This window comes from Furipterus horrens, unplaced genomic scaffold (genome assembly GCF_987537825.1).
Source record: "Furipterus horrens unplaced genomic scaffold, mFurHor1.1.pri manual_scaffold_7, whole genome shotgun sequence".
Classification (NCBI taxonomy): Eukaryota; Metazoa; Chordata; class Mammalia; order Chiroptera; family Furipteridae; genus Furipterus; species Furipterus horrens.
Window position 1 is genome coordinate 5,970,188 of NW_028327177.1, and position 23,591 is coordinate 5,993,778.

General features: G+C 47.1%; 1 protein-coding gene across 2 annotated transcripts in view; it reads left to right on the top strand.

Moving 5' to 3' along the window:
- The first annotated feature begins 1,066 nt into the window (after positions 1-1,066).
- The window catches only part of ADCY8 (adenylate cyclase 8), a 157,786-nt gene continuing 135,261 nt past the window's right edge, over positions 1,067-23,591 (top strand). For both annotated transcript variants that reach the window (XM_090283353.1, XM_090283354.1), the window contains exon 1: positions 1,067-2,501. In XM_090283353.1, coding sequence (XP_090139479.1) covers positions 1,545-2,501 — 957 coding nt within the window. In that variant the 5' untranslated portion in view covers positions 1,067-1,544. The remainder of the gene's footprint in view (positions 2,502-23,591) is intronic.

Genomic DNA, 23,591 nt, shown 5'->3' on the forward strand with positions numbered 1-23,591 from the left:
GAGATCCTCATTCCAGGCGCTGGGCTCTCGGAGTCTGTGGGCTACGAGGCCTACGAGTCCTGGCTGCGCACCTGCGGAGGACCGGAGCCAGTGCCGAAAAAAGATGAGCGGAGGAGCCCGCCCGCACCGCCAGCTGGAGCTCGGGATCCGCGCCCGGGGGCCAGGCTGGGGGCCGGCGGCCCCGGCCCTCCGCTGTCCTCTCCCACGTCACTTTGCGCTGGCTGCTGCCTTCAAGACCTGCGGCGTCCAGGCCAGATCTGGGCGCCAGGTCCCTGCCAACCACCCCCTCCCAGCCCACCCCATGTTCCGGGGGCGTGGCTTGGCGCAAGGGCGGGTTTAAGTCGCGGCGCGTGTCTGACCGATCTGACAGGTCTCCAAATTTCTCCCTGTCGCCTGGTGCCCGCAACGCGCTTCAGAGCGCCAGGGTGGCACGCAGCGCTGCCCTGGATCCGGAGGCGTCTCAGTCGACTTCCCCGCGGCCTCAGGCCTCCCTTCTCGGTTAAAGCTTACACCCGCCGCACCCAGCTCCTGGTCTTGCCTTGGATCCACACGGATGGCTTCTCTTCGTTCTCAGAGCCGTTGGCTTTGGAGCCCTCCCCACTTTTTTCTGCCCCTGCCTCCCGCTCTTCCCTGCTCCCGGCCAAATGGACTCCAAAGAGTGAAGTGATAGGAATGGGAACTGTGAGCTTCGACTCCTCGGAAGCACAGCTGGAACGGCTGACCTCGTCTCGCTGCAGTGACTGGGACCCTGAGGCCCTCCCCCTGCCCCGAGGGATGCGTCGGGCCCGAGCCAATGCCGCTCTGTCAGTCCTGGCTCAGGAAGTGGGGAGAGCCAGAAATGATGAGCGCTTAAGGAAACCTCAACACACCCGCTCCTCCAAATTAACTGTTTGGTGACTTGTTAGCTCTAAGGCTACCACCTCTCCAACCCGTCTGCGGGGCACCCCACTCCTCCTCCTCCGTTGCCCCCGCCCCCAGCTCCGCCCCGCCTCCCCATCCCGGCGCAATGGAGTTCTCCGAAGGGCTCAGTTCCAGGCACAGCTGCTAACTTCGCACCCGCCGCCGCCAACGGTCACCCTAGGCCAGCCCCCCTCAGCCGCCGAGTCGTGGGCGTCCCGAGCCAAGTGCCGCAGCCAGGACCCGCCCGGCGCCCAGCAGAAGCGCGGCGCCCAGGAGCCTCTTGGAGAGCAAAGGCTGCGCCAAGACGCTGAGCCGAGAACCAGCCGAGAAGCCTGGGCCCGGGAAGGGTGCTGCGTGGCTCAGAGCGCCGCAGCTTCTGCGGACAAACTGCCGCCGCTGTCGCGCACCCAAGCTTCGAGGGGTGGCGCGAGGACGAAGGGGTCTGCGGAGATCCTCTGGGCGCCCTTTGCCCCGGGGAGCACTATGACCTGACTGCAAGGGGCCTCCTGCCCTGGGCTCCTGCAACGTGGCCGCGGGGGGCCGAAGGGCTCACTGCCAAGCTCCTACCCAGCCGCCTTTGGGTCTTCGGGAGCCCCCTCCCCCAGCCCTCGGGGTTCTGCGCCTCCTCCCTGCGGCCCGGCGCCATGGAGCTCTCCGATGTGCGCTGCCTTAGCGGCAGCGAGGAACTCTACACCATCCACCCGACGCCCCCGGCCGGCGACGGCGGGAGCGGCTCTCGGCCGCAGCGGCTGCTGTGGCAGACGGCGGTGCGGCACATTACCGAGCAGCGCTTCATCCATGAGCACCGGGGCAGCGGCGGCGGGAGCGGAGGCTCCGGCACAGGCTCGGACTCCGCGGGCGGGGGCCCCAACCATCACGCGTCGCAGCTGTCCGCGGACTCGGCGCTGCCCCTCTATTCCCTGGGCCCCGGGGAGAGAGCGCACAGCACTGGAGGCACCAAAGTCTTCCCGGAACGCTGCGGGAGCGGCAGCGCCAGCGGCAACGGGGGAGGGGGCGACCTGGGCTTCCTGCACCTCGATTGCGCCCCGAGCAACTCGGATTTCTTCCTGAATGGGGGCTACAGCTACCGAGGGGTCATTTTTCCCACCCTGCGCAACTCGTTCAAGTCCCGGGATCTGGAGCGCCTCTACCAGCGCTATTTCCTGGGCCAGAGGCGCAAATCCGAGGTGGTGATGAATGTGCTGGACGTGCTGACCAAACTCACCCTCTTGGTTCTCCACTTGAGCCTGGCCTCGGCCCCCATGGACCCGCTCAAGGGCATCCTGCTGGGCTTCTTCACCGGCATCGAGGTGGTGATCTGCGCCCTGGTGGTGGTCAGGAAGGACACCACCTCGCACACGTACCTGCAGTACAGCGGCGTGGTCACCTGGGTGGCCATGACCACCCAGATCCTGGCCGCAGGCCTTGGCTACGGGCTCCTGGGCGACGGCATTGGCTACGTGCTCTTCACCCTTTTTGCCACCTACAGCATGCTGCCGCTGCCGCTCACCTGGGCCATCCTGGCCGGCCTGGGCACCTCGCTGCTGCAGGTTATCCTCCAAGTGGTGATCCCCCGGCTGGCGGTCATTTCCATCAACCAGGTAACTCTTGCCTGCCTTGCTCTCCCCGCCTCCCCGCCCCCCCCCCCTAGGTTATTTAGAAACAGCTTTCTGAGCGGCAGGTTGCCTGCGCGGTTGAGTCTGCTCCCCCAAGCTCGGTAAGGTGCCTTGCACCTAGGAGGTCCTGCGTGTAAGTGGGTGGTATTTCTCTCTTCTTAGAGAAATTGAAACTGAACGACCTCTAAAGTTTCTACCAGCTCTGCCCTTATATTCGCCTTCTGTGAGTAATTCTTCTCTGACATCAGCTGAAGAGACATCTTCTTTCTGCTCCCCCAGGGTCTGTGGTCTCTGCAGTAGGTGACAGAAGGGGAGGAGAAGCACCCAATTTAGAAGGTGACCCATTTCTTAACAGCTTTACTTATGAGAGTCACAGCAGGGAGTTGTAAGGGACTCTGGGATTCAGAGCTGGGTTTCTGGTACCTTTGTGCCACAAATCCTCAATTCTCAGAGGAATCAACCTTTGCTAAACACAGACTAATTGCCGATGCTGGAACCCTCCCTACGTTCCCTCACCCAGTCCTCCAGACAGTCCTGTGACATACTTCTATCTGGGAATTCTTTATTGCCTTGGGGACCTAAGATGACATTTTTCTTTTTTTACAGAAGCCAACCTCAATGCTTTGAGTAAGTCAAGCTCGGGAACTGGGGTAGAGAGTTGTCATTGACAAAGAAAGCAAGTTTTGCTTAATTGAAAAGGGACATGTAGATGTAGATGGTTTGAAATATTTAGGTGGAACTTGACTCTTTAAGTCTCTTTCTCCTTTCTCCTCCTTTCTTCCTACCTTTCCCATTAAATATGGATGTGGTTAGGTGAACAAAGTTCCCATTGTCTGTGAAGGAGAAGGTGGACAGGGCCTCTATTCTTTGACTTCATTAATATCAATAGATAATTAATGGTCTGGCACTTTCTTTGCTAAACGTCCAGTAGGTAACAGGAGACTACATTTGGGTGCTTCTTGATAAAACTGAGGGGAACCCATCAGCTGAAGTGTTTTCCCACAGAAGGCTGATGGGAGGTCCTGGGACAGAGGGCTGGCTGCTTGGTGGTCCTGCTGTGTGTGTGGCCCCAGGCTCTGTGCCACTTCTGCTGTATCAGATACTTAACGACTCCTTTTCCTTGCGGTCAGCTTTGAGTAGAAGGTTCTTAGAATAACTTGGTACAACACCTCTGAAAACTGCTCCTGATTTTTGAACGCTGGCACTGTGTGAGTGGTTTACCTGTCATTAACCTTCTGGGCTTCCAGTTGATTTGGGATGTTCTCCCTTCTCTGGTGGCTCCGTCCGCATTTGCTCAGGTGAACGTCCTGGTCGGCTGCCTTTATGGTGCTTTTTGAACTTTCCCTGCGTAGAGCAAAGAGGATGGAAAGTGTGTGGCTTAAGGTCTTCAGGCATGAGATGGGGTGATGAAGCCTCGGTTAGTAAGCTGACCAGATGCGCTTATTTTAATTGAAGACAAGGATGAATGCTCTATCAAAATTACTGGGAACTTTTAATACCCACCTATGATGAAAATTCAAGTTGGGGTGGTACAAAATTCAATTTTTACTGTGTTTCTCGGTCCTATTTGTACACAGATCTGAACCGAATCTCATCTGAATCTCTCACTTCCTTCCAAGCTCCCTCATTATTTTTAGCTTTTTTGTTACTATAGACCCAGACATTAGCAGGTCTCTTCCTCCTCTTACTCCTCTTCCTTTCCCCCCTTATCATTCTCTTCTTTTTCCATCTCTTTCTCCCCTCTCTGTTTTTCACTATGAGTTATTTCCACAGTACAGCATAGCTATCTGATCATTTGCAGGACATTTCGGTTATTATAACCTACGGCTTTTCATACACTAGCCTTCCTCAGGACACATTGCTAACAGATTTCATCAAGCCAGTTTGGAATAGTATTTGGAATAACACATCCTAAGTGGCAAAAGATGCATAGTTTCTAAATTCTAAGTATAGAGACACTTTTCCTGCCAAATGCATCCAGAAAGTAAATTTCAGTTCCATATTTGTATTATAGTCTACTCAAATACTACCAGATGGCAGGAGATTAAAAATAACCCCAAAATGTCTTCCCACGCCCACTTCATCATAAACAATCCTTCACTGGGAAAACCAAGGTCCTGGTATATGCAAACCAAGCTCATTTAACTTGCTGTTTGGGGAGGAATTGTAGGTGAACTACAGTTTCTTAAGCCGAGCCACCGTTTCTACCTGACTCTGAAGAACAATCAGAGCGCTATCCTTCCCTTCGAGTGCTGAAAGAACCCTTGTGGCTTCGCCTACAAAACGTTTTCCTTTGGCGCCCTCTAGAGGTCCAAGCTCTTACCTTAGATCCTGCAGAGGAATGAAGATTGATGAAGGGAAATCACTTTAAAATAAATCTGTGATTTTTGAGTCGGTACCGTTTAGTTTTCCCTATTTGGTAATATACAAGGTGGGTCAAAAGTAGGTTTACATGGTGAGTATGCAAAGCACAGAGTTTATTTTCGCGTTTTAATTATTTATTAGTTATTGTGTTATTTTCCATATGAACAACTGGAAACCTACTTTTGCCCCGCCCTGTACAAGGTACGCTTACAACCGGCTGCGGCCTCCCGTAGCAGCTAGAATAGAATTCTAACTCCTCACCATGGCCTCCTCGGGCGTCTACGAGCTGGTTGCTGCTTCTCTCTCTGATTTCTTTCTTGCTCTTCTCCTCAGACTCCAAATGCACTGTCCACGTTCTGTCTTTCAGAGATCCCAAGCCCTTCCCTTTCCTTAGCCTGTGCACCTGCTGCCTAAGACAGTTTTCTCCAGCTCTTCCATGACTGACACGTTCTCTTTATATCGCACTCACTCCCCGGAGCACGACGTGTCTTATTTTCTCCAGAGCACATCCGCTATCGAAAATTATCATATTTGTTTATATTTACTGCATTTCTTTCCCCCACGCGCCACACCTTCAGAAGGCAAACACGACATAGAGGCAAAGACTACCTTACTACTTTATCCTCAGCACATAGTAGGGACCCAGCAGTCACTGAGGAAACAAGACTGTTCATTGCAGAAACAATATTATAAAATATCCAATGCCCCCGACGTGTTGGTGACAGTTTTGTACACACACATGTAAGGTGTATCTATGTAAGGCCCTCTCTTATACTGAAATACCTTTGAAGAAATCAAAGCATGACCCTAATCCTTTACTTTTATACAATATTTAACGTGTGACTACGTGCCTTTACATACGTTATCACATCTAGTGATGACAAGATGAGGTCATCCTTCGTTTTCATTTCAGAGAAAAAATGTCTGATTCTTAAAAACGTTAAAGGAATGCCCCAAAGGTGACAAGCCGAACAGGTGCTGAGAGCAGAACTGAAATCCTAGCTCCAGTGCCGGTCCTTCTCTGGGAACATTTTAGGCGTTTTCCTTCAAAACACACAAGTACTTGAAATGGCTCAAGAGTGAGGAGTACCTGTTTCACTACTCAGGAGGGCCCTACCCCCATACAACACATGAGTTAACATTGAATGGAAAAGGCAAAGCGAAATCATGAGAAACTGCCTGAATTGCCAGGGAAAGTCTCCCTGTAGCAAGCTCGTCGTCATAGTTCTCTGCTGGCTACAAATTTGTCAACCGGAGGCCATAAATACTGCAGTATCATCTTTCTCTGCATTAATCTTGATTCCCATTCATAGGACGGCTCGCATGTCACTTAGCATTTTCAAGAAGCAGGAAGCAAGAATGTGTATACAGTCAGAGCACCTGAGCAGCTGTTCCACGTCACTGACGATGCCATTGCCAAGCTGCGAATCTCTGCAGATAGCCTGTGCAAAGGAGGCAGAGTCCCGTGTTTACTTAGATCATCACACGCTTTCCACCAGGGATCCAAGATAGACCCTAAAAGAGACCACTCAGGAGATGCTTTGCCATCAGTGAAGAGAGGGCTTATGTTTTCTCCGCTCAGTGAACAGAGACGTTCACTCAAGTCATGAACTTCCCAGCAAAGCAAAGAGATCGTTGTCTAGGGTAGCTGTGATGCATGTATGCACAAGGTCCCAGGTGGCATTGGAAATACTGAGGAAATACCAGGAGGTTCAAATCCCAGTTTAAAGGGCCCCTGTTATGTTCACCCCGACAAAGCTCTGCTACAGGTAGCACCACGAGTACTGATGCCTCACGCATTTCTAGTTAAATCAGCTCCGCGTATGTGATTGAAACCGATGATACGGTGCCTTTGTCCGGAGTCTCCCTTAAGGCAGAGATTTTTTTCCCACATCTGGAATAAGTTGTTCATCCTGCTAGCTCAGTGTGTTGATCTGAAAATTCATTACAAAATGACGTTATATGTATAACTAAGATAATGATGATGAGGCATTTGCTAGGGTCTTTCACAGAGTACATCAGTTCTAAGCTCTGTTGCTATAATGAGTGTTTTCCTGTATTTTTTCACTGCTGGTGACAATATTATGAGCTACCTAACATTTGAAATTTATTTCGTCCTCATTCTTCAGCTCATTAGTGATAAGATGGTGAAGATCATTTCGTTACCGGAAAACTGAGTGGCAGCAATAAGAACCAGAAAGATTGCTGCTTTATGCTTTCCTCTGGGGGATTCTAAATGTTAAAGTTTGTGGCTAATTAGTCTTCTGTAACCTCTTGGGTGGGGGTAGATAAGCAGAAGCGTCAGAGTGGAAGTGATTTCTCTAAGATAACTCTGGGAGCAAACGCAGCCAGGTATGGAAGTGCACGTTAGTTAGTGCCCAAGGTCATGCTGGCAGATTTGAATTTCCCATGCAGCGTTTCTCTCCTGCCTTCAACACATCCCATTGAGCGGAGGAAACCAGCGCCAGAAAAGTGCTAATTAAATCATGGTCATTACACTTGGCTAATAGCAAGAGAATTTTAGCTTGTCGTTTGGCTTTTAAAAAATTCTTTGGGGGGAAATGTTGGGGTTTTTTTTGCTCTTTGTTTTTGTACTGGGTAAGATAGTAGTTTATGATATGAGCAGGTAAACAGTCAGGAAAGAAGCAGGTTTCGCTTGTATTTTTAAATGCATCTCTGATCATTATCTTTACTTCCCTGTAAAGATAAAGTAAGTATAGTGAAATTACCAACATCTCTTCCCCATCTGTAAAATTTAAACATAATGTTGTATGTTCTCTATCTATGTCTACTAACTCAAATTGATAAAGGAAATTGTGTGACTACTTAACATACAGCAAATGACATGAAATTTAAATCACCCCAATTTGGTAATTGCTATCAAGGTAGAAACTCACTTCAAAACACACAAATATCCATTGAATGAGTGCACCTCACTAGTATGGTCTGCATTTATTTAAAACCCCAAATATCTCCATTCCTGTACATTTTCCTTTAGCCAATCCCTATAGGCTGTAAAAAAAATAATTGCCTTATCCCAGCGTGTCTGAGAAAATGACTTTCAAACACAGATTTGAGTGCCAGCCTCCCCAAGAGACCCTTCTGAATGCCAAGAAACAAAATATTCTCTCTTACTTCTGAAAAATACCCAGAGACTATCCTTTTTGGTTCTATCTTTCCCTTCCTTTCCTCCCCGCTCCCCCGTCCCCCCCACCCCCCGGGCTTGGAGTGGGTAGAGAATAGGCTTTGCCTAGGATATTTTTAAAGACTTTTCAAATGGCCAGTTAAATCCAGTCATCCTAGTCTGCAGGCCCTTTAGTCCTGAGGTTGCAAATAGTCCTGATGTCTGATTTAGAGAGAGTTGTAAAATGATTGGAGGGTACGTGCTTTGCAAGACTGAATTATGGCTGTGTGTTCCTTCGTATCTGGTAATGTCATCTGACTGTTATCCGTGGGTCAAAGCATAATGAGATTAAAACTGGGGAGACTGGGAGGACTTGACTTCAGGAACAGCTGCAGCAATGTCATGCTAAGTAGGACAAATGCATTACTCATATTTACACCTTGATGATGGATGGCATTTTCGGAGCTCATCAAAATAAGAGAAACCAAGCCAAAAAGGGAAAGATGTTTTTTTTAAGTTTATCCCAAATTTTATGCTGCTGGCAATGTGTAATCAAAGGACACTACTACAATCATGCTGCTGTGACATTTCACTGTTGTCTAAATATTCCTTAGGATGCTAATTTATTCATTTCACAAGTGTGTCTATTTCAGTTGGTCTTACACATGTTTATTTTCGGAACACGAGAGACACAGCATTCATCTCAAACCTGCTCTCTCACCAACAAATGGGCCCAGTGTTGATTCCCTGAGAATCCAGCAGGTCCAGGGTAGGCAGTGGGACAGTATGTCCGTCCACCTGACGTATCGCTTTGGAAGCATATTCTTGGCTTTCTCTGGGCTGGAATTCAAGGTAACAGACACTGAAGGTTGGGGAATTTCTGCGATCTATCTGTTTGAACCTCAGTTAGCAAGAGAATGGGTTCTGAAAACAATTCCTCCCCCGGGGTTTTCTTGGGGTCTGAGTCTAGGAACCTCTCTTCACCCAGCCAGCCAGAACAGGGCAGCGGATGCCGGAATAATCTGCCCTGTGCTTCCTCAGGCCACGTAATTGGATTTACACACTCCCGTTGTATCGTGTGAGTTTTGTTTATGAAGGGCTATTTTAAGAAGTCAGCTCCCTTAAGCGGCACTTCAGAAGCCAGCTTTTCTCACTGGAAGATTTTTTCACAGCCAGCCCTGCAGGGCAGAGGAAGGATGCAGAGTGGATTAATTAACCATTGAGGTGCCAGACTTTCTGAGGGAGGCCTGGCCACATCCTGGTAGGAATAAAAACCATTTTACCGGTCAATGCAACCAGGTGGCCACCTTCTCAGCCAAGGAACTGAGATTATAACTCAGTGTGGTAACAGATAAACCTGCCATGCATTATCCCCTTCAGAGCGCTCCTCGGGACTCTGACTGGGCATGTCTGTGATTTGATATTTGAATTTCATTTACCTAGATCATGTATTTAATATGCACAATACCTTGCACATTCAGTAGTTACTGGGGTGTTCTATCCCTCCCACCCCACTTCTTGAGTTTTTTGCCTAAACTCTTAGTTCAAAGCCCCAAATGCTCCTAAACTGGGAAATGATAAAACTATTCATGGTGATAACTTGAGCTCGATATGAAATTAAATCATATTAATGTCTTGGGTTTTTGAAAGAATGAGAATATCGTTACAACTGCCATCTCTATATAAGAGTGCTGACCAGCAAATGATCTAGACGTGAATCAGGAACCAGTTTCTGAATCGTTTTGTAAACAACACATCCTTGCCTTGTGTCAGCTGGTTTTCCAGTTGGCTGGAGTAAACCATTTCAGAATACTTTCTTCTCCCTTTCTTTTGTGCATGTGTGTGTGATTACATGCTGAATATACATGATTACTTATAAAATAAGAACGACTAAGGGTTAAGGAATACATAAGCAAAATACACATATTTCTTTAACTCAGAACCTGGGAAGAAGAAATGCAGCATAAAAAATTTAACAGAACAGGACTAGAAAAAGGGAAGAACACTGAGAGGCCTGGGCACAGAAGGGATGTGGAAGAGATATGGAGGGTGTCCTCAAATCTGCGAGGGCACTGCCGGGAGGAAGATAGGCCAGTTATTTTATGTGTGACCTCGAGAGCGGAATACAGACCAATAAGTGGTTGCATTAGCACCAGAGGTTTGGGTTCATCTAAAGCTGAGGCTTTGTAACAAATAAGCCTGCCCAAGGGGTTGCTTCCTGGAGTGATGGGCTCCCTGACAGGGGCTCCTTCAAGGAAAAGCGGTACAGCAATCCACAGGGAGGGCCTAAAGGAGGTTAGGCACAGGGTCAGTTGGAAGCCTCTGGCGGCATCTCCAAGCCTCCATGGCCACTTTGCAGGTGAGGAAATGGTGAGCGCAAAGAACAAGAGGCCAAGATGGCCAGAAGGCATTTGGCAACTGAGTCAGCCGCCCTTTTAGAAGCACCCCTGGAATCCCCGTCCAGCAGTGCTGCTTATATTTCAGGGACCAGAATTCTAACACCAGGCCACGCCATCAGCAAGAGAGGATGGCAGAAATAGGTTAGATTTTGCTGCCCCGCAAAAGCGCGGGATTGCATCGGGAAGAAGCGGGGCTGAGATTGAGAAGGTCTGTTAGTCATCAATTATTTGTGGACTGCTTGATGGACTCTGGGTTCTGTGTACTACACGGGCGAAGGTCGGGCTATAATGAGGCTGACACTTGATGGGTTTGGGGAGGGAGTTTGAGCCTCTGGTGCAGAGGTGGCAGGTTTGCAACCGGCTCTTCGAATGCGTCTGGAACACAGCATTCAGAAAATACTGTATGTCAAGGCAAGTCTCGGGCTGCTTTTAGCCCAGATCGCTAAAGCATGAAAAATCAAAGCTGCGGTAGGTTTTTGTTTTTTGGTTTTTTTTTAAGAAAGACCCAACTCCAAAAGATATTGTAGATGAATATGAACTCCCCTTCCTAGTGAAGAGTGTAAAAGGACCCCAGGGAAGTCCTAAGGTGTCAGTTATCTACCCATCACCTTATTACAAATTAAATGCACCCCAACCCTGATGACCAGAAGACACGACATGAAGGGACAACACATGGCCTCGTGTCGGAGAAGGTCAGGCTGGTCTGCAGCTCCGGGCATTCCCCGTCGCTCTGCATTCACAGTGACCCCAGCTAAAAGCTGAGCGGCTCGTCTTGGTGCTCCAGGCAACCTGTCCCCACACGAGGCGGGGCAGACACGGTGCATCGGCAAGGCTCTCGTCCTTCTGCATGGCACGTTGCCAGACACTGCATTTTCCCCAATTCAGAGAAATGTCCTCATACTCCCCTGTGCCCCCCAGGTTATGAGCCGCTGGAGGGCTCCTCTTTGCCTTGCTCACCTTCGTGTCCCTAACACCTGGTATAGTGCGTGGCCCATGGGGAGCTCTGAACACCGCACTTCTAACGAAATGAAATGAACGGGTATTACAGGGCCATCTCCTTCCCCCTTGACCACCACCAGTGCACACGGTCATCCACAGGAACTGAAAAACAAGTGAGAGGACAGAAATCCGTTTCTCTGATCAATATAAGCCAAAGTACACCGAAAGCTATCCCTTGAAGTGCTTTGGGCTGAAAGCCGCCAGTTCTTTCTGCTACACATGTGTTAAAGAAGTTATAGTAGATAACATGAAGAAAGAGTCAAGTGATTTAAGTCAAAAAAAATTAGAAGAAGATAAGAAAAAATAAAGGGAAAACTATGGACCTAAATTATTCGTAGGTATTTGGCCATTGATGAAAATTTTGAATAGATCCAGCCCATCCATTCAAAATGGAGTCCAGGTACTAAGGGAGGTCTCGCCCTCTCGTTGGCTTTCACTTTCGGCTCTTGGGCTCTCTGGCTATGAATCCCAACACCAACCCCTCCATCAGTACTTCTTTGCTCTGTGGTAGAGCCCAGCTTGCTTCTTTTACCTGACCTCTCAGCGGCGCTCCCTTCCGGTCGCCAGTGGGTGTTTACCTGCAGGCCTCTCACATGTGCAGCTGTGGGCAGGAGTTGCCCCCACCCTCCTGGCTGATTCCTGGCACTCCGCGCACCAGCCCCGCTGGTCTGCCTCACTCCTGAGGGGAAGACGTGGAACAAAACGCACTGACTTTGCGGAACCTCGTGACCAGGTGATTGCTTAGTCCACGATCTCCCACAGCTCAAAACCTATCGCATAAAGACCAGCGTGTATCCTAACAGGGCCAGTTTGTCTGTAGGCTGCCTAAACGCAAAATAAAGCCTGATTTGGGATATGGGAACCCAGTGCAGTAAACTAAAGCAGACTTCATGAAGTCCAAAAAGAGGTTATGAATATACGTCTTCTGTTTTCAGTTTCATGAATTGTTACTCCACTTCGTTCATTTTTCTACTGTCAGTTCAAGACACAGAATCTAAATCAATAAGAACAAATTGTTTACTTCTAAATTCAATGTTACCCCCCCCCCATGTGTGGGTGATCATTCCTAGCTTATTGGTGGTTGGCAGCTCATTCAAGAATAAATTCATGGCCCCAGACAGTCAATGTCAGATGAATAGAGTACCCCCTTCTCTACTCATGAGAAAGATATAAATTGAATTAAGTGCTTTTAAAATAAGTGACATGGAGCCCTGTCCCACAACCTTGAGAGGAAGTGCTTCCTGAAGCTGTGCACCCAGCTTGCCTCACCCTAGCCCTGGCCCCGGTTTACATCACAAAGGAAGCACCTGACTTGGACTGAGATGAGAATATATGTGTGTTTCTTCATTAAGACCTGGAGGAGGAAGTGGGACTTGTCATGTAGGGTTGGAATTATCGTTTCCTGACTTGTTTCTGTTCCTAACCCATGTGCTCTGTCCTTTTTGTGTGGCCCTGGAATACACATGGGCACATCCCAAGGGACACTCGCAGAAGAGGCTTATTGAGTAAATGCCTGAACAGTCATCTTAGCATCAATATCGCTGCTTCCCTTTTTAGAGTGAGGACGCTGAGCTCAGAGTAGTTACATCACTTCCCTTTGGTCATGCAGCTAATAAAGGATTCTAAGCCACGTCTGCCTCATTTCAAAGCGGCCCCTCAATTTGATGGTCCTTGAAGGCCACTTTATCTCAATTAACCCTGCTAGTTTCAAAGGCAATGCGTTAAAAGCGATGCAGAAGGAGAAAAATGAAATCAGTATTCCAACTGGCAGCGATGCTTACAATCACGTTATTGCCCCATGGAGCTGGGCGCAGCTCATCCTCCTGAAAATAGTACCTCGTCATCCTCGAAAGACGGACCTCGGATTTTACAGCCAATATGACGCAACCCTGTACAGACCATTACCTGCCGGGGCCCCGAGATGACTTCCTCGCTGCTCCAGAAAATTCTATCACTGTGAAATCACTTTTGAGGCTCTCAAGCCCTAGGACGTTTATTCCCATGAGTTATAATGAACGTGAACGAGGGGATGTGTGTGTTTTTCTGGTTTATTTGTCTCCTGACATCGGCTAATGACAAACCCCATAGCAAACGAGAGCTTGCTGAGGTCTGTGACCTCTGAAAAGGAAGAGAAATAGAAGTAATGATGTAGCGAATGCTGAGAGAATTCCTCATTAGGTGGTGTTTAATATTTAATTTCCCCGAGTGGTTTAATTACCTCGGACACCACGCGTTGTAAAACTGTGCCATTTCAGTCCGTTGATGCATTTGGAAGGCAGGAGCGACTGTGATATTTAACTGACAGACAGCTTTTTCTTAGGAATATTTAATTATGACTGTGGCACTCGTCAGGATTGCCTATCCGGCTTCTTCCTAATGTGCGTGTCAGCTGTGATCAACAGCTGTTTTTTGTCACTATTACCCAGAAGTGCTGGAGCTGGGCGCCGGCACAGCCTGAGTGCCCCCAACTGGGAGGCTGGCTTTTGTGACTTCCTCTTCGTTGTCTGCAGACCCCAGGAAACAGACACTGTGGTCTTGAGGAACTCAGTTAGGCCTGCTTTACCTTAGTCATTTCATCTATAAGATACTGTCAGAACTTTGCCGTTTAGAAATATTAAAGCTGTTGATGAATGTAAGAGAGTTTTGAACTGATACCAGGATCCAAGCCCTGGGCAGTGGGAATATTATTGATGAAACACAGGTGGGTCTGATGTGGCCACACCGCAAGGGGCCACCTTGCTCTACCTTTGGGATAGACGGCTGCCACACGCAGGACAGCAGTCCACAGGCTGATCGTTTGAGCGGCAGGTGGCGTGGAAGGGCCCCACCATTTCCAGGACTGACGGTCATTGCACGCTACACACAGAGCCTGCTCCTCGGGATGAGAGGATGTCCACTCACTTTCAAGCTACCCATTCCTTCAGTGTTCCTTTCGTGTACAAAAAATGTCGGAGCTTAGGAATCACCCATTCATCATGTATCTAGAACATTCTTCTAAGGAAGAGAAACCGTTTTTCACTTAATGCTATGTCACCCTACCGCCGGCCACAGCAGAGGCTTTCCTTATGCAAAGTTCTTCCTAATTTGTGGACAGTAGAAACAAACTTTCATTGGACAGCCTGCAAAAAGGGGAAGAAAAGACCTTGGTTCAAGGTTCTTTGGATGTCAAAAAAAGGTTGAAAAGATCATTTTAAAAGCTAGTTAATAAACTTTATTTCTTTCAGGCTGATTCACCTGGGAGGTTGCCTTTTTCACCCACCCCACCCCACGTAACTTCCTTTCTGTCTGAAGAGCAGGGGCAACAGCACCTGCCCAGCCGCCTGGGCCACGGGCAGACCCTGAGGGTGGAAGCCACACACACAGCAGGATGGTGGGTCCCAAAGGAGTAGGAGCCCTAGGACATTGATAAGCCTGTGAAATCCCCGTACTAGCCCTAGACTGCTCATCCTTCGACAAATTTTTATGTGACATAAAATAGAGTCCAAGTTTGTTTAGTCCACTGTTATTTTAGTTCTCCATTACCAACATCCAAATACAATTTCTAATCAATACGGGCTGCAAAATGTATTCATGGCGTGTCGCCCGATAAATTCACATTGACTGCTCCTTGAGATAACATTGCCACTCTTCTCTTATACTTCGTGATTTAATCATCGAAGACAAACAGCCGTTTTCATTTTGTGATTAGTTTTTTTTTTTTTTTTTCCTCCATACTTGAGATTCAGGGACCAGAAAGACCCAGATCAGATGTTGTTTCATCTGATGTATAATTTATAGCACTGGAATAAATGCCAGGCAGTCATTATGGCTGGAGAAGATTTGTGGGACTATTTCCCAAAGGAAGTGACAGATACCTTCCTATTTATAACTCTTTGAAATTGCACCACGCCTTGTGGGATTAAAAAGTCATTCCTGGAGGTGCTCAGCAGAAGCCAGATGCCATCGTCAGGGATTTTGGGGCAAAGGGGAAGGGGTTGAACTTAATGGTTTTTAGAATTCCTTCTAATTTGAAGCTTACAACTCTGTGACTCTTGACATTATGAATAATTGCTTAGATGTTGAAAAACTGAACTCTAAATAGGAGAGAAGTTCAAGAGCCACCTAAATCTCAGAAAAGAATGCTGGACATTGTCCCCCCTAACCTTGTCCTTATCCTGGATCTTGAACTTAGTGAACCCAGGGATTCCATTCCATCCGTGCCATTGCCCGAGCCAGAAAGCCCAGTGGCACTCCTGCCACTTCTCCCTCTCTCAGTCCTCATGGCCAATCGATTACAAGTCCCTGACAAATGTGCCTCCTGAATACCCTCACATCTCTCCACTTTTGTCTCTGCTCCTTCTGCTTTGGTGCAGGGGACACTGTTCCTCCTCTGAATCCCAGTAGCCTTCCTGCATCCACTTTCGACCCTTTCCAGCCACCTGTTCACAGTGTCACCAGGGTGGGGCTTTTCTTTTCTTGTGATGGGGGATTAGAACCCCCCGTAAATGTCGCTAACATCACTGTTAAGACAAGAATGGAACTCCCTCCCGGGACCCACCTTTTAAATGTGACCTCTGTCTCCCTCGGATGGTGCCATTCTTCCTCTCTCTCTCTCTCTCTCTCTCTCTCTCTCTCTCTCTCTCCCTCTCCCTCTCCCTCTCTCTCTGTCTCTGTCTCTCTGTCTCTGTCTCTCTCTCTCTCCCCTAAAATCACAATGGCCAACATTCAGATCCTTGAAAGACCCTTGCCTTTTTCTGCCTCTGAGCTATCTGACATTCCCTTCCTGCTTTGCCTGAGATGCTCTTCCCTCCTTCTCAGCTCAAGAAAACTTTTCTCAGGAGGCTTCCTCTGCCCTCTCTTAGGGACCAGCTTAATCACATTCTTAAATCCTCCTACTCTTCATAGAAAATATATACCATCGTATGTGTGTCTAGTTCCATGGCTTTCTGCCTGATAATAACTGCAGTGAGAATAGGGAATAGGTCCGATTTGCTTGCTCACCAGGGTGTGCTCAGCACCCCATGTTTGATAATTAATGTATTTATGATGGAGGGAGGGAAGGGAGGAGAGGAGAGGGATGGAGGGAAGGAATTACCCAGGGCTGGTATTGAGGGCGAGTGGGTAGTTGTGACTTCTTTAGAGGATGTATGACAATAGAATTTTAATGTCCAAGGAGGTGAGATAAACTTGGGTTGGACCAGGGCTCCGGTTACTGCTTCTCCCAGACTTCTGGCCTGTTTCTCTCTGGCTCAAATCCTGGGTAAGGCTGAAAATTGTGGTACCAGCTGTTGAACAGGAATCGTTCCAAGAGAAGACGACCTAATGTATCTGCCAATTTGTAACTCCAATGATCCTACATAAAATCATTATGCCAATGCGATGCTTTTCTTTTGTTCTGGTAAAAAAAAATACTCATGGCTTCCACTGTATTTAATAGATGGTATCATTAAAAAGGAAAGCACCAATTTTATTAAACATAGCTACTCTCACCTATTGCTTATTTCTTTTTTTTTAAAATATGCTATATTGATTATGCTGTTACAGTTGTCCCAATTTCTTTTCCCTTTGTTCCCCTCCACCCAGTGACCCCCTCCCTCCAGTTGCTCCCCCCTCTTAGTCCATGCCCATTGGTTGTGCATATAGTTCTTCTCAACCTCTTCCTGTCTACTCCACTCCCTTCTGCTATGCTTCTTAATTCCTGTACCATCTCCCTCCCTTTCCCCCTTCCCCCTCCCTACTGACCTCCTCCTAAAATGTTCCCATACCTATCATTCTTTTCCCACTCTCATTGCCTACTTAGTTTGCCTTTGTTTCAATTCCCTAGCTTCTATTGCTGGTTGTTATGATACAGTTTTCATTTGAATGTTCATAGTTTTGATCCTCTTTCTCCTAAACAAGTCCCTTTAACATTTCATATAACAGTGGTTTGTAGCTGATGAACTCCTTCAGGTTTACTTTGTCCTGGAAGCACTTTCTCTGCCCTTATATTCTGAATGACAGCTTTGCTGGATAGAGTAATTGTGATTTTAGGTTTTTGCTTTCCATTACTTTGAATATTTCTTGCCAGTCCCTTCTTGCCTGCAGAATTTCTTTGAAGAAATCAGCTGGTAGTCTTATTGGGACCCCTTTGTACATAATTATCTTCTCTCTTGCTGCTTTTATGTTTCTCTCTTTATCCTTAATTTTTGACATTTTGATTATAATGTGTCTTGGTGTGGTTCTCCCTGGGTCCAGTTTTTTTGAAATTCTCTGTTTCCTGGAGCTGTAAGTGTATTTCCTTCCCCAAGTTAGGGAAGTTCTGCTTCATTATTTTTTCATGTAATTTTTCAGTTTTCAGTTCTTCTTATTCACCTTCTGGCAACCCTATGATTCGGATGTTGGCCCACCTATAGCTGTCCCATAGGTTTCTGAGCCTCTCCTCATTTTCCTCACTTTTCATTTCCTCTCTTTGCACTGGTTGACTGTTCCTTCCCTATGTTCCGATTTGTTGATTTGATCCCTGGTTTTCTTGCCCTCACCACTAGTTTCATATGTGTTTTTGTTCATTTCAGCAGGACTAGCCTTCATTCCTTCCCTGTCTTGTTTAAGATCTGCTGTCAGGTCTGTAAGCATTCTTATAACCAAAGCTCTGAACTGAGCCTCAGAAAGATTTCCTATCTGCTGCTTCATTAGATTAGATATTTGCTGTCTGGTCAGCTGTGTCACCCGGATCTCTATCATGATCTGTGCCATCCTGACAGTTTTGTGTTTACCTTGCTTCCTGGGCGGGGCTGTCACACCTCCTACACTATAGGGGGAGGAGCCCTGTGCTCTCGTCACAACCGGGTGACTCTTCTCACCATGCTGTGGCATTTTGTGTGGGGGTGGGGGTCCAAGATTAATTCACTGGGAGCCTCCTCCTCCACCCCCACTGGGGCCTTACAGTCCAAGACAATGGGGGTCTGCCTTCCCCGGTGTTGGACTCATGAGCTGACGGGTCTGGTATGCAGCTGGGGGTGCTCCCCAGGCACTTCTCATCTCCCCTTAAAGACAGGTGTCTGTGCTTACTGCTGTCCTGCCGCCATCACCGCTGCTGCCACCATCAGCACAGCTTGACCTCTCTGCCCTGGCTTCACCCCTTCTACCCATCTGGATGAGCACCACTTCTTTATAACTTTATATGTTGGACTTCCATTTATTTTCTGGAACTTCTGGTTATTTCTGGTTTTGCAGTAGTTGTATTCTGTCTTAGTTGTGGAGGGAGATGGAGCATGTCAGTCCAGGCCTCCATCTTGGCTGGAAGTCTCCTATGTGTGTTTGCCTCTGTGTCTTAGGTAGAGCTGTTGCTCCTATTATGTTGTAAGGGGCAGAGCCTTGTGTGCTTATTTCTTATAATGGATATTGATAAAGCTGAGTTCTCAAATAGACATATAGGATCTGTGGACCTCCTAAAGAGGAAGCTGACACAAATATTGAATTAGATAGGTAGATGATAGAAAGATAGATGTATTAATGAGTAAGATTTTTGAGTTCTACAGTCATTCATTTGTCCACTCAATTTTGGGACTGGGTCTGGGAGGAATAATGAATAACATAAGAAAGAAGGATATATTCAATAGAGTGATATGTTTAATCTATACATTTCCTATAAAATTTTTATCCTAACTTTGTTTGAATACCTCAGTGGCAGGGATCTCACTCCATCCCAAATAGTCCTTTGCCTTTTATGTGACAACTCTGCTTGTGAAAAATATTTGTTGTTGACATGACAGAAGCATGCTCATGTGTTACAGAAGGCCATTACCGCCTGAGACACCCAGATCATCATTTTCATTACTATCAACATTACCATCATTTTCATCACACCATTATGCCCTTTTTCCCTGCTTTTCATCATCCCTGCAAGAATTCCAGATGTTTCTGTAGCTCAGGAACTAGAAGGAAGGCATCATTAATTCTGACGGGAGACACTGAGACAGACTTCTCCGTGCAGATGGCAGACAGACTGAGAATTCAAGGATGTGACTTAGAGATGCCAACAAAAACAAAATGGCAGGACTGTAAGGTTAGACCCCCCACAACTAGAAGATGAGACACCCACATGCATGCCCTTCACTGTATGTCAACCTTCAGGAAACATACTCTGGTATATTTCCTCTCCAAGAGAAGAAGACGCTTAGGCAGAATGAATGAGGAAAGATGCTCTGGAGCCAGAGTGTCTGGGTTTGGACCTTAGTACCTCCACTCATTAGCTTATGACCTAACAAGTTACTTAACCTCTGTGAGCCTCAGTTCCCTCATCTGTAAAATGGGGACAGTTATCATCCCCCTGTGTAAGGGTGGTGTGAGCATTAACAGAGATGATTCAGGTCAAGTCTTGGAACAGTGCCTAGCTCCTAAGTGTTATCTGTTATTATGCAGCTTGTGGTGGAAATTGGTGGAGGCAGAGATCCCCATTGCCTTATCTGCCACTGTCTCTCCAGCCCCTAGACCGGAGCCTGGCACGTCAATAGCGCTCCCTGAGTAATTACTGAGTAAATGAATAAAGCTACAGGGGGAAGGAGCTTGGCCAAAATGAAAAAGTTGGCAGTCGGCTCCAGCCAAGGCAGTAGCAAATAGCCTGATTAATGAAAATGTATGCCTTTGGTATTTTCCAAATCCTCTGATGAAAAGCTGAAAGAATATGTTTAATATGAACATCATTTCTCCAAGTTGGTGTGTTTTGCCAAAAGAAAAAATAAATAAAGAAGAAATTCTCTTACAGTGAGTGTTCTCTTTGACCTTTAAAAGAAATAATAGCTAATGGAGACAATATCGGAACTCCATGGAGTCACTGTTTTGATTAAATGTTGAAGGATAACATGTATTTCAAAGACCACTTCCTTCTCTTGAACCAACACTTACCCCAAATGATCCACTCAGAGAGCACTCATACGAGAAAAAAAAAAAAAAAAAGCTTGGCATTTGTAATGCAATTTATGTCTTTAGTTTTCTGGTATTTAATGTACCAGATGGCATAATAACCCGATCACAGAGTGCAAATCACTAGCCCCGCTGCTTGTCTGACCAGGAAGCATGGCCCTCAAAGGCTTCTCCGCCTCCAAAGACCGGGCAGGCTGCAATCCTGGCCTGTTCGTTTCCTAGTGGGACTCTTTCTCCTCTTGGCAAACTTCTCTGTCAGCATTTCTAAGGCTCTGATGAGCAAAGGAAATGAGCTATTATCAGGCTATGATTGCTAATGGGCTCCTCTACCTGCCCCTGGTGGAGAGTGGAAACAGACCCCCATTGGGGGTCAGCAGTGAGAACAGTGCCCCCCTGGTGGCTGCCCCCATAGTCCCAGGAGAGGGGGCAGCACTGTCAGCACACCCAGCACCTGGCTCCTGGCTTCCCAGCACTTCCCTTCCCGGATCGTGAAGGGCATTTATGCAAACCATATTTTCTGTATGTACGTTCAGAAGCTGAAGTTAACTGTCCACAGAAGGACTCAGGTGGGAACAAGGAAGCCCCATCCCAATGCCTCCAGTCCTTTCGCTTCACTTTCTAGAATCATGAGCAATTCCAAGTTGGAAGGGATGCGCGAAGCCACCAAAGGCCCCTGTCTCCAGTGTCCTGGATTGGGGCACAAGAGTGACTCTAAGGCGAAAGGGCTTTGGAAGGAATCAGGAAGCAGTCTACCTGCCATTGTGTGTCCTGCCAGTTCTAGCAGATGGGCCAGTGGCTTTGGGGAGGACAACTGCTGAGCTGAATATAAATCAGCAAGTCAGTCCCTCCCCTCCTCCAAACCTAACACGACTGCCCTTTTTGCCAAGCCGGTGTCCCTCGCGTGGCCCACCAGCTCCATCTCTGGCCTCCCACCTTCCTCCGCCCTGGCTCCCACTAATTTCTCCCCCACTCGCTCGGCCCCAGCTCACTCACTCCTAGAAGTCCTGTGAGTCTCCCCTCCTGGCCTTACCATGAGCCATTCCCTGCACCTGGAATGTCCTTTACCCAGACACCCGCATGAGTCACCCTCCAAGCTGTGGCTGGAAGGCCACCTTCTCAGTGAAAGCAGTTACCCTGAAACTCTGATTTCAATGTGTAACCGCTCTCCCGCATGGCATCACCCCACATTCCTCTCCCCTAGCCATTGCTCTGCCTTCTAAAGAATCACTTTTACTTCCTACCCTTCCAAATAAGGCGCGTAGTTCTACTGCCGGCGAGGCAGGCGCACAGGCAGAAAGTTGTGTCTGTTTTTCATGAATGTATCCCCAGAATGTATCCCACACTGGTGTGCCATAGGCCCTCGGGAAATAGTTGTGAATGATGAAGGAACGGATTTCCACCAGTAACTGGGTCATGATGTTTTTTCCTCTTTCTCAGATGAACACAGGCTTCTTATCTAGGTGTTGAGATTAAAAGCAGAGGCTTCGGAAAAGAGGCCGCACATTTGGCATCAGCAGACTTGGATCAGAGCTGGCCATGTGCGTGGACAACTTTCCTCACTTCTTGAGCCTCACATTTCTCACTTGAAAGTGGGTGTCAACACCCCCATTCCGACTTGTGATTATAACAAATAAAATATTCTTTATAAAGCACCAGGCACCTAGGGGAAAATTAATTAATTATTATTTCTGTAATGGCAACAGCTGGATAAAGCTTTATGTTATGAATCGTTTAAAGATCAAATAGCCAAGATTATAGTGAAGATGCTATGCATATCTGAAGTGAGTTTTTAAAGTCCCTGTGAAGTTGATTAGCTCATATCTTACCCATCGTCCATTCATTTTTCCCTTTTACTTCAGCAGGGCAATTGCTGTGAATGTTTGTCAGTAATGGAATATACACTTTCCATTATTTCTTTGGATACCTGCATGGTTTGCTCATGTTTTCAGGGTCTCTGCTCAAATATAACTGTATTGGAGATGCTTTTCCTGACTCCATATGAAGGAAGAGCTCCCATCCCCTCTCATGCCTTTCTTCTCTTAATCAGCTTAATTTTTCTCCATAACACTTTTCACCAAAGCACAGGAAATACTATAAATTTTTTACTTATTTGTTTATTGTTTGTGTCCGCATAGGCTGGTGGGAGGATTTAATCTATTTGTCAACTGACATCCTCAGAGCCTAGAGCTGTGCACTTGATGATTTGAAGTGACTGCTCTTTATCAAGCAATGGCCCAGGAATGTAGTTTGAAGATGGACACACATGGCTTGTGTCTCACCCAGTAGTTTGTGCCGCAGGTAGGTTGCCCATACTTCATGGTGTGTCCAGGACACCTCAGATTTACACCTGTCTCCTTCCACTCTCAAAAGGGCTCCTGTTTGCAAAATAACGGCATTGTCACAATAGCTATGAAGTCCAGAAGAATGAAGTATGACACAAAATCCCTCATCAAAATAACGTACCATCCAGATGAGAAAAAGAAAGAAATTACTATTGACAGTAACAGCAAACACGATTGAATGCTCATTGGATGCCAAGGGCCTGGTGTAGCGACCTTCCTCGGGCACAACAACCTAAGAAGCAGGTCCAGTTATCGTCCCCATTTAACATATGAGGAGCGGGAGGTGTGGAGGAGTTAAGTCGGTGCCTCCCCTTCCCACAACTCATTGAAGACAGAGCTTTCTAATTTTTAAAAATTATTTTAATCCTAAACATCTTCCTGAGAAGAATATTCCCTTAAACGTACTGTGGATAAGATTAATTGTGTGAGTTATGAAAAAAAAAAAAAATCCCAGAAGCAGATCTTTGTTCTACGAGGCTGGAGTGCACGGGTGGGACTTTTCTATTTGTGACCGTCTTTTATCTTACGGCCACATCCTGGAAGGTTAATTGCCCCACTTTTTAAAATTGGTAAAGCAGACTTAGCTGAGTTCAGCAATGGAATTAGGATATAAATATAAAATAAGCAAATTTATGAAAAAAAAATTGTGAACAGGATGGTACCGGGCATGAGTCACTGTGGGCTGAAGCCATTTTATGTTCCCGGCTTTTGCTCTATGTTCACACCTAATGTGTCACAGAGCATCTATAGCTCAGCGTTGTGGGCCAAAACACACCGCGCTTGCGCATAACCACCGCGTGCTTGCGTGCTTATGTTTTAGAAGAACACTTTGTGTGAGTCAAACAGTAAATGGCTACACCTGGAAAAGCAAGACTAAACTAAACCATTGTTAACAGACCAGCTCGTGTCTGTCCCCTGCTACAGCCTGACGGTGACCGAGGTGTGTCTACAGATAAACTGTCATGTT